The sequence below is a fragment of the Lacerta agilis genome, chromosome 3 (genome assembly GCF_009819535.1).
Source record: "Lacerta agilis isolate rLacAgi1 chromosome 3, rLacAgi1.pri, whole genome shotgun sequence".
Classification (NCBI taxonomy): Eukaryota; Metazoa; Chordata; class Lepidosauria; order Squamata; family Lacertidae; genus Lacerta; species Lacerta agilis.
In genome coordinates, this window is record NC_046314.1 from 66,980,041 (window position 1) to 66,993,132 (window position 13,092).

The 13,092-nt window shown below is 43.1% G+C and overlaps 2 protein-coding genes across 2 annotated transcripts; both read right to left on the minus strand.

The window, feature by feature from the left end:
• Positions 1–5,269: 5,269 nt before the first annotated feature.
• Positions 5,270–6,232, minus strand: LOC117044619 (proto-oncogene Mas-like). The gene has a single exon (XM_033145426.1). The coding sequence runs from the start codon at positions 6,230–6,232 to the stop codon at positions 5,270–5,272; it is 963 nt and encodes a 320-aa protein (XP_033001317.1).
• Positions 6,233–10,898: 4,666 nt separating this feature from the next.
• On the minus strand, positions 10,899–11,850 carry LOC117044620 (proto-oncogene Mas-like). The gene has a single exon (XM_033145427.1). The coding sequence runs from the start codon at positions 11,848–11,850 to the stop codon at positions 10,915–10,917; it is 936 nt and encodes a 311-aa protein (XP_033001318.1). The 3' UTR covers positions 10,899–10,914.
• Between the last annotated feature and the right edge of the window lie 1,242 nt (positions 11,851–13,092).

The window sequence follows — 13,092 nt, forward strand, 5'->3', positions numbered from 1 at the left end:
TGGCAGCCACGTGTTTGAATTTATAACGCCCCATCTGGTATGAGAGTTGTTTGAAGCCGTATTAATGGAACTTCACATCTTATACCAAGGCAGCTGCCTCCTCAACCTTGGCCTGGCCTCTCAGAGTCACCCTTAAATAATTGGACAGGTGCCAACCACACATGGGGTAAGATGGGGTGATGACCCCTATCTAGGTATTGAAACACTCTATCCAATTAGAGAAGGTATGCTCAATTTGAGGGCCTTCAGCTTTTTAAAATTGCTGTTAGTTTTACATATCTCACCCTTATCCTGCTGGAAGGAGGTCAACGAAATCACTGTCAAGGATCTTCTCCCTCACTTTGCAGCTCAGGTGAATGCCGGGAGGATCCGAGTGTCAGTATAATTGGATGCTCTGGCCTCGTCATCTGTTGAGTCCCCCTGTCCCTCCGTAACTGCTCCAAACTGCTTCCTGTGTGACTTAGTTCACTTCCTCCAGCTCCAGTCTTGTAAACCTGGGGTGTCCTTCGCTTCTACACAGTAGTTCTCCAAGGAGGTTTCACTATCATATGAGGTGTAACTAGATACAGGTGAAACTTGAAAAATTAGAATATCGTGGAAAAGTTCATTTATGCAAGCAATTGTTTTCATTAGCTACTGGAGTTTAATACCGGTATATGAGATAGACTCATGACATGCAAAGTGAGATATGTCAAGCCTTTTGTTATAATTGTGATTATTATTTCGTACAGCTGATGAAAACCCCAAAGTTGAGATTGTTAATTTGGGGTTCTCATCAGCTGTGTGCCATAATAATCACAATTATAACAAATAAAGGCTTGACATATCTCGCTTTGCATGTCGTGAGTCTATCTATATACATAAAAATGGTGAAGCTGGGTGTTCACTTGCCTCCACCTTTCTCCGTAACCGCTTGACCAGTTCCGTTCAAATTTGGACACAACATTCTATATATATATATATATATATATATTAATGGTGAAGCTGGGTGTTCACTTGCCTCCACCTTTCTCCGTAACCACTTGACCAATTCCATTCAAATTTGGACACAACATTCCTTGGGCATATGGGAAGGATCTTATGTGCTTACATTGAAGAAAAGCCACACCTATCAAAGCTAAAAATGCAATTTTGTATTAAAAATAGTGCCCTCCAGTGGACGTAAATTTTGCAGTTGCGTGGGGTTCGTAGCAGAAAACCCCCGCATCCAGAAGGCATAAATCTTGGCTGGAATGGCGCCCAGCAGGCTTCTGTAATGCAACACAAAGTACTTTCGATTTCAGCAGAGTTGAAAAAACGCAGCTCTTCTTGGAAGCACAAACCTGCTGCAAAGCGCCTGGAATAAAGCAGTCTGTCACGAACTCAGCACGACTCTTGCATCTTTCAGCAAAGCAGTCTTTATTAAAGCAAATAATAAATCACGCAAACGCCGGGAGACAGAGCACACATCTCTGACCGGCCGTGAAGCAGCAACGAAAACAAAACCAGTAATCTCACATTACACAGAGCAGAACGCCACATCCCCTTTGTGGGCTGGACGCAACTTGGAGCTGTGTGTAACCCTTTCAGCTCACTCCTCACAGTAAATCGCAGCACACTATAGAACAACTGACAGGGAGGGAGGGGGAGCGGAACTTGAGGTCAGCTCAGCCAATAGGCTGCTGGCCAGGGAGTGGCCAGATTATGCTTCAACTGCCACCGCAAAGACAATTCCTTGCCTCAGGCTGTGCCATTTGCAATTATACAACAGTAAGCAACAGAGTTTTGGGGTGACCAGGGAGAGTGCGGGGGAGGGGAACAAATCACGCCGCGTGAGTGGGAGGAAGGCGAACATGGGGGGGGGAGACTGAGTCGGAGGTTCAATGGGGGAAGCTGTGGGGAGGCAGGCAGAAACGGGGGGGGGGGGGAGACAGAGAGGAGGCAGGCAGAAATTCAGTGGGAAGCCAAATGAAAATGTGAGGTGGAAGACTGAGAGGAGACAGGCAGAAGTTCATCAGCATAAGTTGTCTGAAGCCAGACAAAAATGGAGGGAGAAAGACTGAGAGGAGGTGGGTGGAAGTTCGTCGGGATAACGTGTGGGGGTGCATTTCCATTTCACAAAAAAGCCTTTAAAAAAATTCAAAGAAGCAAGAAATAAATAAGTAAATATCAAACGTCAACCTCATTCTAATAAATCTACACCAACAAAGAAGAAACACAACAACATAGAAACCATGTAACATGAACTTACTCCACCTGTGAGTATCCATGCACTTTCTCTAACTTACCATTTTTCACACAAAAAAGCCACTGCAACGCGTGGCCGGGCCAGCTAGTCTCATATATTAGTTTCACCTTTTAAGTTGAATTACTGGAAGAAATGAACCTTTCCACGATACTCTAATTTTTTGAGTTTCACCTGTATGCCTATCTCTTTGTCAGCATCTGCATCCTGATGTTTCTTGCAGCTTTTAGATGGTTTCCTCTTACGGAGCTTCTTGGCTGAGCGCTTCTGCTCTTTAGGTTGTGGTTTTCTCTCATCAGAACTACTTGAATTGGGCAAGTGTTCTTTGAAGTGCTTCCCTAAACCAGACCTAGCCGCCTGGCTGGGTTGAGGTGTGGAGCTGGAATTTGGTTTTGAAGTTGCTGCATGATTTGTTCGAAAGCTTGGACCAACCTAGCAGCCAAGTTTCGGTTATTGCCAGCAGCCGATGCAGAGCTGACACTCTTGTTTTTGGCTGCACCCTGCATGTTGCATTATGTGACATGGGAGCAGTTAGCTAAAACTCACTAAATCACTTTATGTACACTATGAGTTGACTAGAATATAGTTAGCTGTTAAGTCCCCCTTGGACATTAATTCCGCTCTAAGTTAATGAAATAATCAGTCCGAAACTCAAGCTCACTTGCAATCAATTTTAATTAAGGAGTATGAGATAAACTAGTTGTGAGTTAATTAAATTTAAAATTTAAAAATTTAAAAAAATAATTTTAGGATGAATGAGGGAAGTGATAGATCTAGCAGCACAAAGGATTGACTGTTGAATTAATTTTGAACACAAACAACTGAGAAAGCGGGGGAGGGGGGAAACAACTAGCAATCAAATTTCCAATTCATTCAAGGGAGAGAACCAAGTACTGCAGCCAAACAATTCATTGGGGTAAACTGGATGACCACAAAAATCCTTTGCATCAAGCACCAATCAACAGCCGCAATTATTGTACTCCATCCAATCCCAATCCCTGCTCAAACTAGAGGAAATTACAGTAGCCAGATGAATCTTCAGAACTTTTTGTCATTGCAAACATGTTGCTAAAACACAGCGCTGCTCAAAATTCGATGGCAACAAACTAAATTTGCTTAGAATGATTAAACACCCCCACAGCAACTGAGCAAGAATCCAATAAGCACCATAAATTCCCTAGATCTGTATTCACCAATGCAAACTCATATCCTGATATCAGAACAGCCATGGCAAGCCTATGGGGTGAAAATCCTTTGATTGCCCCCCATATTTTTTTTCTTCTTACTTATGCTTCAGGGCAGCCAGTGATGGTAGTCCGTGTTATGCTGCGAACAAACCAATCACCCTGCTATTCAGTCTCTGCTGAAACAGAAAAGGTGGTGGTAGGGTTATAAACCAAGGCTGCCAGGTGGCTACTTGCTCAACACAGACAAAATAATAAGCTCAGGAAAAAAGGGGGAGCTGTAAACCCAGGCTCCTAGATGGCTACTTGAGCAACGCTGAAAAACACTAACCAAGCTTGTTCCAGGAAAATGCATCACATGACCGCTCAGTTCATCTGAAGCACAATAGTTCTTACATTAGAGCTCCTCACCAAACCACATGGTGATGGACGACACACGTGGACCAACACAAAATGGTGCCCACTGGGATTCCCTCACGAGCCAACGCAAATCCACATGCAAACCTCAACTGGCAACTGGGAGGCACTCTGAAATCTGGGTGTGAATTTGACTTTGTGGCAAGCTAACTTGGAGCTGCTGGCTGCTGCCGCTTGCTTGCCCCACTTCTCAGATGTTTCTCGCCGATCTTCAGCCTCTTCTGGCACTCTGTTGTCTTTGGCCTCTTACACTGGCCCACACAGCTCCATTTGCAGCAAGATCTGACAAGGAACTATGTGCAAAGGAAGAGGCGGGCCTCATGTGAGGAGCAGACCCAAGTGAAGCTTTCTGTTCAGTTGGGTCCCATCCCCCACTGCATGAGCTCCTGTCCCACTTCTTGCTGGTGAGTAGGCCCTTTTGGCCTCCCGCCTGCCAGGAGCCCTCCACTACATAAAGTCTGAATCAAGCCCTTGTCAGATCTAAAGGAGGCAGATCGCCCACAACACTGCTGCACCTATTATGAGGTAAGTGAGCTTACTGAATGACCACATTGAGAAAGGTCACGCTCAGTTTTTGGTGGCTCAGCCACTTCTGCCTCCACAAATCCGTTGGACAGGCTTGATGCAGAGGAACGGTAGGAGGCACCAACTGGGGAACCCAAAGGGAAGAAGACTCTGATCCAGAGGATTCGTTGTGGGACAAGGAAGAGTGGTCAGAGGGAGAAGACTGAGAGGAGGAGGTGTCAGAAACTGAAGAGATAACATGGTTTAGTGAGCAGGAAGGGTCTTATTATGTCAGAGAGCAATCCAGAATTAGAGGCGGAAGTGAAGGCTGGAGAGGAAGGGAGGGCAAGAGGCAGAGAGGAGGAAGATTGCTGAAGAAGCCAGGGGGTCTCCCCCTCCTGTGACCAGCTTGCCTCCCCCTGGGTTACCAAGAACCAGAAGATGTATGAAGAGGGTGGAACAAAGACACAAGGCATTGGAGCCTCAGATTGCTTGGGAAAGACCTGGGGAAGGTGGAGATTTTTAGTACATGCAACTGCCTCATTGGGGCAGACTTCCTGGGAAGAGTTGCTATGGTCACTAGGCTTGGCCTCCTGAGCTGTTTTGTTTCTTGGAAGAGAGTTAACCATGTGAGTTATTGCTGTCCTGCTCCTCGCAGCTGCCCTGACACCTGTCACCTCTGCTGTCTAGTTTTGTCTATGGTCCTCTACTTTCAGCCCACCTACTGTTTCTGCCTAGGTAGCCACCCAAAGGAGAAAGTGGCCCTAGTGCCACCCCTAGGTGGGTGTGTTAGAATCAATGTAAAGAACAACCTTAAAGTATTTGAAATAAATTTATTCTGAAACTTGGAAGGAACGTCGTTTTCTCTCCATAAAACATATACATTTAATTTATTTTTATTTTTTAAAAAAAGAAATTACTTCTGAGGCCAAGGATATTGTCATGCCTGCTCCTGGTCCGCTGCTGTTGGCTCTGATGTGTCTTCAGTATCCTTTAAAGCCCTCTCAAGAAACATACAGAAGGGTTCAAAGGCTTTCTGCCTGTTCCAGCTTCCAACAATGAGGAATACAAAAGGAATGCTGCTGCTGGCGCAACAATCCAGTAACAGACTAATGCTAGTGAACATATAATAATTTATTGAGCTTACCCAAAATGAAATAATATTAACAAATCTAACTGGGACAGTAAGCAAAAGAATAAGAATTGCTATGGCCACAATGGTGATGTCAAGTCTTGCTCGATAATTTTGCTGTGATCTTTGCATTCTGATCCAAATGGCAAAAGTGAAACAGAAAATGCAGGAGGAAAAAATGATGATCTCAATGATGAGTGCCAGCAAGCTTGCAGTTCTACAGGTGTTATAAGCCCAAGTACTGACCGTTGCATAGCAGGAAAAAAATTCCACCATTGACTCTAGGCCAGAAATGATCCACAAAACCATACACATCATTACCGTGAAATGCTTGGTCCGGTGAAGTTGCCACCAGACTGGGAAATAGACAATGAGGAATCTGTCAGCAGTGAGAAATGTTGTGACGTATAAATTTGTGTCATATGCAAATATATGAAGTATCTCCATTAGATGTTTAACCATAGAAGATGTTTCCACTCCTGCAAGAATAAAAGCAGCCACTTCAAGATTGCACAAGATTATAATAAGGTTTGTAAAGGTCATACTCAAAAAATATGGGCCTAACTTTGGCTTGTTGATCTTGCAGCAGTAAAGGCACAAGACAATTGCATTAGCTATTAATCCAACGATGCAGATGGGAACAGATACAGCCAGAATGTTTAATAAATAGACGTATGAAGCTTGCATGTATTTGACCGTTTTCTTGGATGCACCAGTAGTGTGGGAAGACAAAGTGCTTGCCTTTGCCATCATGACATTGATGTTTTCCATTTTCCTTCTCAACCTGTGGAAATCAAATACAACTTGTAATTATTAAGGCGCTGATATTTATGTAACAGAGGTAGGAAATGTTGAAAAGGATCACCTGTCTCACAATATTCTAGTTGCCTGTGTTTCAGCTGAGAACAGCCCAGTTTGAATTTGTGATCCTGCTTGTCTGGCTGCTTTGTACTGGATTGTAAAAGAGGGATATAAGCCTCCATTTGGAGGTAGGCCTACAGTGGTACCTCGGTTTAAGAACAGCCCTGTTTACAAACTATTCAGTTTATGAACTCCGCAAAACCGGAAGTAGTGTCCTGGTTTGCTAACTTTAGCTCAGTTTACGAACGGAAGCTGAACAGTGGAAGGGCACCAGTGGCGGGGGGCCTCATTAGGGAAAGCGTGCCTCAGTTTAAGAACAGTTTCAATTTAAGAACGGACTTCCGGAACTGATTAAGTTCATAAACCGAGGTACCACTGTAATGAGAATGTCTGGCCATGACAAAATCTGGTGTGGACTTCCACCCACTCTTTCTACAGAAAGGTCTAGCACATATCACCCACATGGATATTCCCTAGAACAGGGAGGGAGAGCATGTCACCTTCCAGATCTTGCTGAATTTCAACTCAAATCACCCCTAATCATTGGCCATGCTTGCTGGGGCTGATGGAAGCTGTGGTCAAACAAAATGTGAAGGCTTCAACATTCCCCATCCCTGTCTGGGAAGATCATGCCCTTGGTTTGTCTGTTAAAAGCACTGGTAGGCAGCTAACAGGTGCTGATAGTGAGCCACTCCTTGCCAAAGAATTATTGAGAGCACATTAAAAGCTCATTTCCACTTGCCCACACTTGATGTCACATATGACTTCAGGCATGGAGCTGGTGGGCATGGTCAGGGGAAATGACCTTGTGGGCCAAATTGGGAACTGTGACAGGCATAATAAGGCCCATGCATCAGAGACCCCCTGCTGCCTGGTTTAAAGAATGCCCTCTCATGGCACATAGTAATTGCTGTTGTGTACTGTCCCCCCAACCCCAAAGGTAATGAAAAAAGATTAACACAAAGTACTCAGAACCTCAGCTCATTTATGCAGTGCAGCCCTGTTTCATGAGTGTTTCAAATTGTGTTTGTGTATCGAATGATATATGCTGGATAGAGTACCATGGATGTTTTTTTTTTTTTACTCTGGATATTCTATTTGGGGGGGAATGATGTGTGCAATCATAGGTAGCAATGGATAGAGATATGGATTCTGCACTATTGTAATGAAAATGAGAAAGAATACCATGATTTTATTATTCTCATAATGGTTCAAGAAACATTGGACTTACTGTCTCAGTTCTCTGTTTGGATGGTAATCCGTCCGCAGATTCCAGCAGCTTCTGACATTCTGCACACACATTGGATAGCAGATATTTTTTCAAGAATCTAGTTACAAATTTGGCCTCTGCTGGTCAATTGATCCCATATCCCAAGGTAATCAGAAAATATTGCTCAGACAAATCTTGTTCAGGAACAAGGTGGCACAATTGGATGGAATCTCAAACTGAGGACACCACTTGTAGAATCCATCAGAGATGGTACTAAGGTCTAGTAACCCCATTGAACCAGGACATTTTCCAATTTCAGGACTAGCTGCCTTCACGTAGCAGTTGGATGCATAGTCATTATTGCTGCTGCAGTACAGGCCTGTTATGTGTCCATGTGACTACTATTCCTTTTTTGTTAAGCTGTTGGGATCGGCAGGAACAACTGGCATTGAGGCCACGGAAGATGTGGCCACATGGGATGATGCCTAGGACATATACTTTTTACCTGAAACTTCCTCAACCTGGTGTCCCCAGATGTTGGTCTCCAACTTCAGATTGTCCCAGGAAACATGGCCAAAGGTCAGTGAAGGTGGGAGTTACGGTGAAACAACATTGGGAGGTCACCGAGGAAGGCTTCTGTAAAGGACATCTGAGTGATCCTGGCTTTACCTTCTCTCAGAACTGACTCACATCATGGATTGGAATCAAAAGTGGACTGAAGGAACTCCACCTCACTTAACAATCTTAGCAAAGCACATAATGCATTTTTGCTTCAACAGACTTATGACTTTCCCTTTGTAGTTTTTGAGAGAAGTGTTGATTGGCAAATGACTAACAGATATCAGTTTTTCTGCCTTTTAAAATCTTCCTCTTTGCCCCTCTGCCACTTCCACCAACAAAAAAGGCAAAGTTGGAGGCATATTATTTGTGCAGTGATCTGCTTAACCAGGCATAGGCAAACTCGGCCCTCCAGATGTTTTGGGACTACAACTCCCACCATCCCTAGCTAACAGGACCAGTGGTCAGGGATGATGGGAATTGTAGTCTTAAAACATCTGGAGGGCCAAGTTTGCCTATGCCTGTGCTTAACTATCTAGTCACTGACAGGATACTCCGGATAAATAGGCCAAATAGAATCAGAATTAAGTGTGGCAAGTTAATTAGTTAGGTAACGATGGCAGTAACAAAAATGTAATGGTTAAGAATCAAACTCACAAAAGCAGCTGCAAGGCAGAAAAGACAATACCAATAGTTGCACTCCAATGTTCATTTCAACCTTCTTTGATCATACTTCTGCTCTGCACAGAAAATACATTCCTACAAAGATGTGACTTGCTTCACTATTGTGAAGTGTAACAAACTGAATGTTGGAATGGATACAGAATGATATCACAGATGAGCTAATGGCTCACCTTGGCTAACAATTGCTGTGAGGTCATGAGATTCCATCATTCAGTTTGTTACACAAGTGGCAATTCAAGCCAAAGAGCTGCTTGTGTTGCATCTAAGTCAATTTATATCAGCATGATACTACTTTAAAAAATTACCGGTAATTCGTTTTTTTATTTATTATTTTAAAAATTAAAATGTAAAATAAATAAATAAATGGATGAATGAATGAATGAATTTGAAATGCAAAATCAAACATTTTCCAGAGCAATGACCTATATTTCCAGTGAATCTTAGTTTGTGAAGCTCTGCCTTTAATATCTATAAATATAATTGTAGCTGTTGTGTGCTTAATGCAAACTCTCGGAAGAAAGTACAGTAATATTAATCCACAAGATATTCATCAAACTAAGCAGATTTACTAAAGCCAGTGCAATTATTTCTTTGTATCGGCAAAGCTGTGCTGCTGTTGTGAAAAAAACGAATTCCAGACTAGGGAAAGGAATGGAAAGGAATTATGCTGATACCATAATGCAGTTATACAAATCTATAGCAGGGTTGCCATATGTCCAGAATCTCCCAGACATAGCCATGCCGGTAGTGTAGATTTTGTTAAATTCCATAAAAATAAGCTCAACAACTTTTGTGTCTGTATTTTCACTTTTTGAAACATGGCAACCCTAATCTATAGTGTGACTGCATTTGCAATACTGTGTACAATTCCAGTCACTTTACCTCAAAAAGGATATTGTGGAGTTGGACACAGTTCAGGAACAGTTCAGAAAAGGGCAATGGAAATGATCAAGGGGGTGGTGTGACGCATCTGTGAGTTAAAGTTGCAGCTGGATAAGGCTATTCATGGAGAATAAGGCTATCCATGGCTACTAGCTACACTGTCTGTGTTCTACCTTCACTGTCAGAGGCATTATGGCTCTGGCTACTAGTTGGAAACTAGTAGGGGAAAATGCTGTTGTGTTCATGCCTTAACTTGAAGGTTTCCCTCAGGCACCTGGCTGGCTTCTATGAGAAGGGGACGAGGTGGGGCGTGGGCCTGATTCATCAGGCTCAATTTATGTCCTTACGTTTTTAACAGTCTCTGTTAAATATCTGTAGTAGTATTGCTAATCCACCAAAATGAGCCTTTTAGTGAATACCCATGGACAACACACATGTACAGTGGAACTTCAGTTTTCGAACATCTCCATTGACAAACATTTCGGATTTCGAATGCCGAAAACCCGGAAGTAACTGCTTCGGTTTTTGAAGGATTTTCAGAAGCTGAACATGCCACATGGCTTCTGTTTGGAGTTTCCCTGTTGTACTGAGGATTCCGTATTCCGTTTTCGGTTATTGAATGTTTCGGAAGTCGAATGGTCTTCCAGAATGGATTACTTTCGAAAACCAAGGTTCCTTTGTACATGCAAATGTGTATATAGATACAGGAGCAGAACTGATCATAGCATGGCAATGGAAGCGTTACGGTGAGTTCTTGCACTTCAGATCTTATCCCTGCAGCACTGCAGCAGTGATAACACCAAGAGGTCTCCTTCTTGCTTTCTTTCCTCTGGGCTTCCAGACTCCTCACTTTCATCCTCTTTTGCCACTCCTAACCTCTTTTTTGTATTGATCGCTTGCCCTTCTCAACTGTCTGATCGTCTTGTCCACACTTTTGCTCTCCCTTGAGGACCTTTACTGAATGACCATATTGAGAAATGGTGATCACTCTCAGTCACCTCTGCCCTCTAGTTTTGACTATAGTCCTCTACTTTCAGCCCACCTGCTGCCCTCTGCCTAGTTGGCCATCCAAAGGAGAAAGTGGCCCTAGTGCCACCCCTAGGTGGGTGTGTTAGAATCAATGTAAAGAACAACCTTAAAGTATTTGAAATAAATTTATTCTGAAACTTGGAAGGAATGTCGTTTTTTTTCTTCATAAAATGTATACATTTTATTTATTTATTTTAAAAAGAAATTACTTCTGAGGCCAAGGATATTGTCATGCCTGCTCCTGGTCCGCTGCTGTTGGCTCTGATGTGTCTTCATTATCCTTTAAAGCCCTCTCAAGAAACATATAGAAGGGTTCAAAGGCTTTCTGCCTCTTCCAGCTTCCAACAATGAAGAATACAAAAGGAATGCTGCTGCAGGTACAAGAATCCAGTAACAGAGCAGTGGTCGTAATCAGAAACCAGTCCATTGATTCCACCCAAAATGAAGTAGTATGAAGTAATCGACCTGGGACACTGAGAACCAGAATCAGAATAGCTATGACTACAATGGTGATGTCAAGTCTTGCTAGACGTCTTCGCTTTTTGATCCAAATGGCCAAAGTGAAGAAGAGCAAGCTGGGGGAAAAAATTATTATTTCCATGGTGCCTTCCACTATATTTGCAATTGTACAGGTGGCATTGTCATCATTAATGGTTTCGTATCTTGGATAGCAGGAAAAATATGCCACAATTGACTCCAGGCCAGAAATGACCCACAAAATCGCACACATTGAGACAGAGAAATTATTGAACCGGTGATGTTGCCACCAGACTGGGAAATAGACAGTGACAAACCTTTCAGCGGTGAGAGCTGTGAAGATATATAAGGTGGTGTCATATGCAAAAATATGAAGCATCTCTGTTAGACGTTGGAGTGTTGCAGGGGTTTTGATGTCTCCGATAAAATAAGCAGCCACTTCAAGGTTGCACACAATTATAATAAGGTTTGCAAAGGTCACATTTAAAAAATATGGGCCTAACTTTGGCTTTTTGATCTTGCAGCAGTAAAGGCACAAGACAATTGCATTAGCTATAAATCCAACAATGCAGATGGGAACAGATGCAAACAACATGTTGAATCTGAAATAGTATGAAGCCTGCATGTATTTGACTGTTTTCTTGGTTGCACCAGCAGTGTGGGAAGACAAGGTGCTTGCTTTTGTCATTATGACATTATCAATATATTCCATTTTTCTTCTCAACCTATAGAAATCACATATAATTTGTAATTATTAAGGTATTGAGTTTTTCATTATTCCACTTCCCAAATTCTGGCAGAGAATTGCCAATTTTGAATTTATGCTCTCCCTTGTTTGGCTGCTTGTAATAGGCGGATATCAGAATTCATGCCCCACCCCCCCATGATGAATGGTTGCAGCATTCAGGACTTTTTAGTTTAGCAAAAATATGAGTAAGGGGTGACTTAAGTGACTCAGTTAATATAGTTATTGGGGGGAACCATTTTTGCAAGCAAAATCTTAGAAAATTCAGAGATGAATTAATACAAATGCTTAGTTTAAGTAGGACAAAGCACTATCCTATGGTAGAATACTCAAAGTAAGAATTTGAAAATAGCTAATGCTGTTGCTGGTACTGATTCTGCCTTCCCTTGCCAGAGACATGGTTCCTTCTCGCCTCCCCCCATCCCCAGTAGCCACCCCCTTCCCCGATCGGGGAAAGCCATGCTAAGCCCAACTCCTCTCTTCCATTAGCATCGTGCAGACCTCTCCCCAGCTCCCTCACTCCACCTGCTTCTCATTGCTTCCTCCACCATTTCCTGCGCTTCAGCCTCATGCATATCCCAGTTGCCCCATTCAAGACCAGGGAGTCCCCCACACCCGCCCATCTCCTGTCCCCCCCAAAACAGTGCTTCTGTCTTGTCAGGATTCAACCTCAATCTGTTAGCCACCATCCATCCTCCAACTGCCTCCAGACACTCACACAGGACTTTCACCGTCTTCACTGGTTCTGATTTAAAGGAGAGGTAGAGCTGATGAATACCCAGCCCAAATCCCCTGAAGATCTCTCCCAGCGGCTTCATGTAGATGTTAAAAAGCATGGGGGAGAGGATGGAACTTTGAGGCATCCCACAAGTGAGAGCCCTGTTGTCTTTTGGGGGGGCAAATAATGCTCCAACTACCACATAATTGTGCTCATTTCACACACTAGCAAGGTTATGCTTAAAATTCTACAAGGCAGGCTTAAGCAGTATGTGGACCGAGAACTCCCAGAAGTGCAAGCTGGATTTTGAAGGGGCAGAGGAACCAGAGACCAAATTGCGAACATGCGCTGGATTATGGAGAAAGCTAGAGAGTTCCAGAAAAAACATCTACTTCTGCTTCATTGACTACGCAAAAGCATTTGACTCTGTCGACCACAGCAAACTATGGCAAGTTCTTAAAAGAAAT

Coding starts and splice junctions, on each gene's coding strand:
- LOC117044620 (XM_033145427.1), bottom strand. CDS start 11,850: ATGACAAAAGCAAGCACCTTGTCTTCCCACACTGCTGGTGCAACCAAG.
- LOC117044619 (XM_033145426.1), bottom strand. CDS start 6,232: ATGGAAAACATCAATGTCATGATGGCAAAGGCAAGCACTTTGTCTTCC.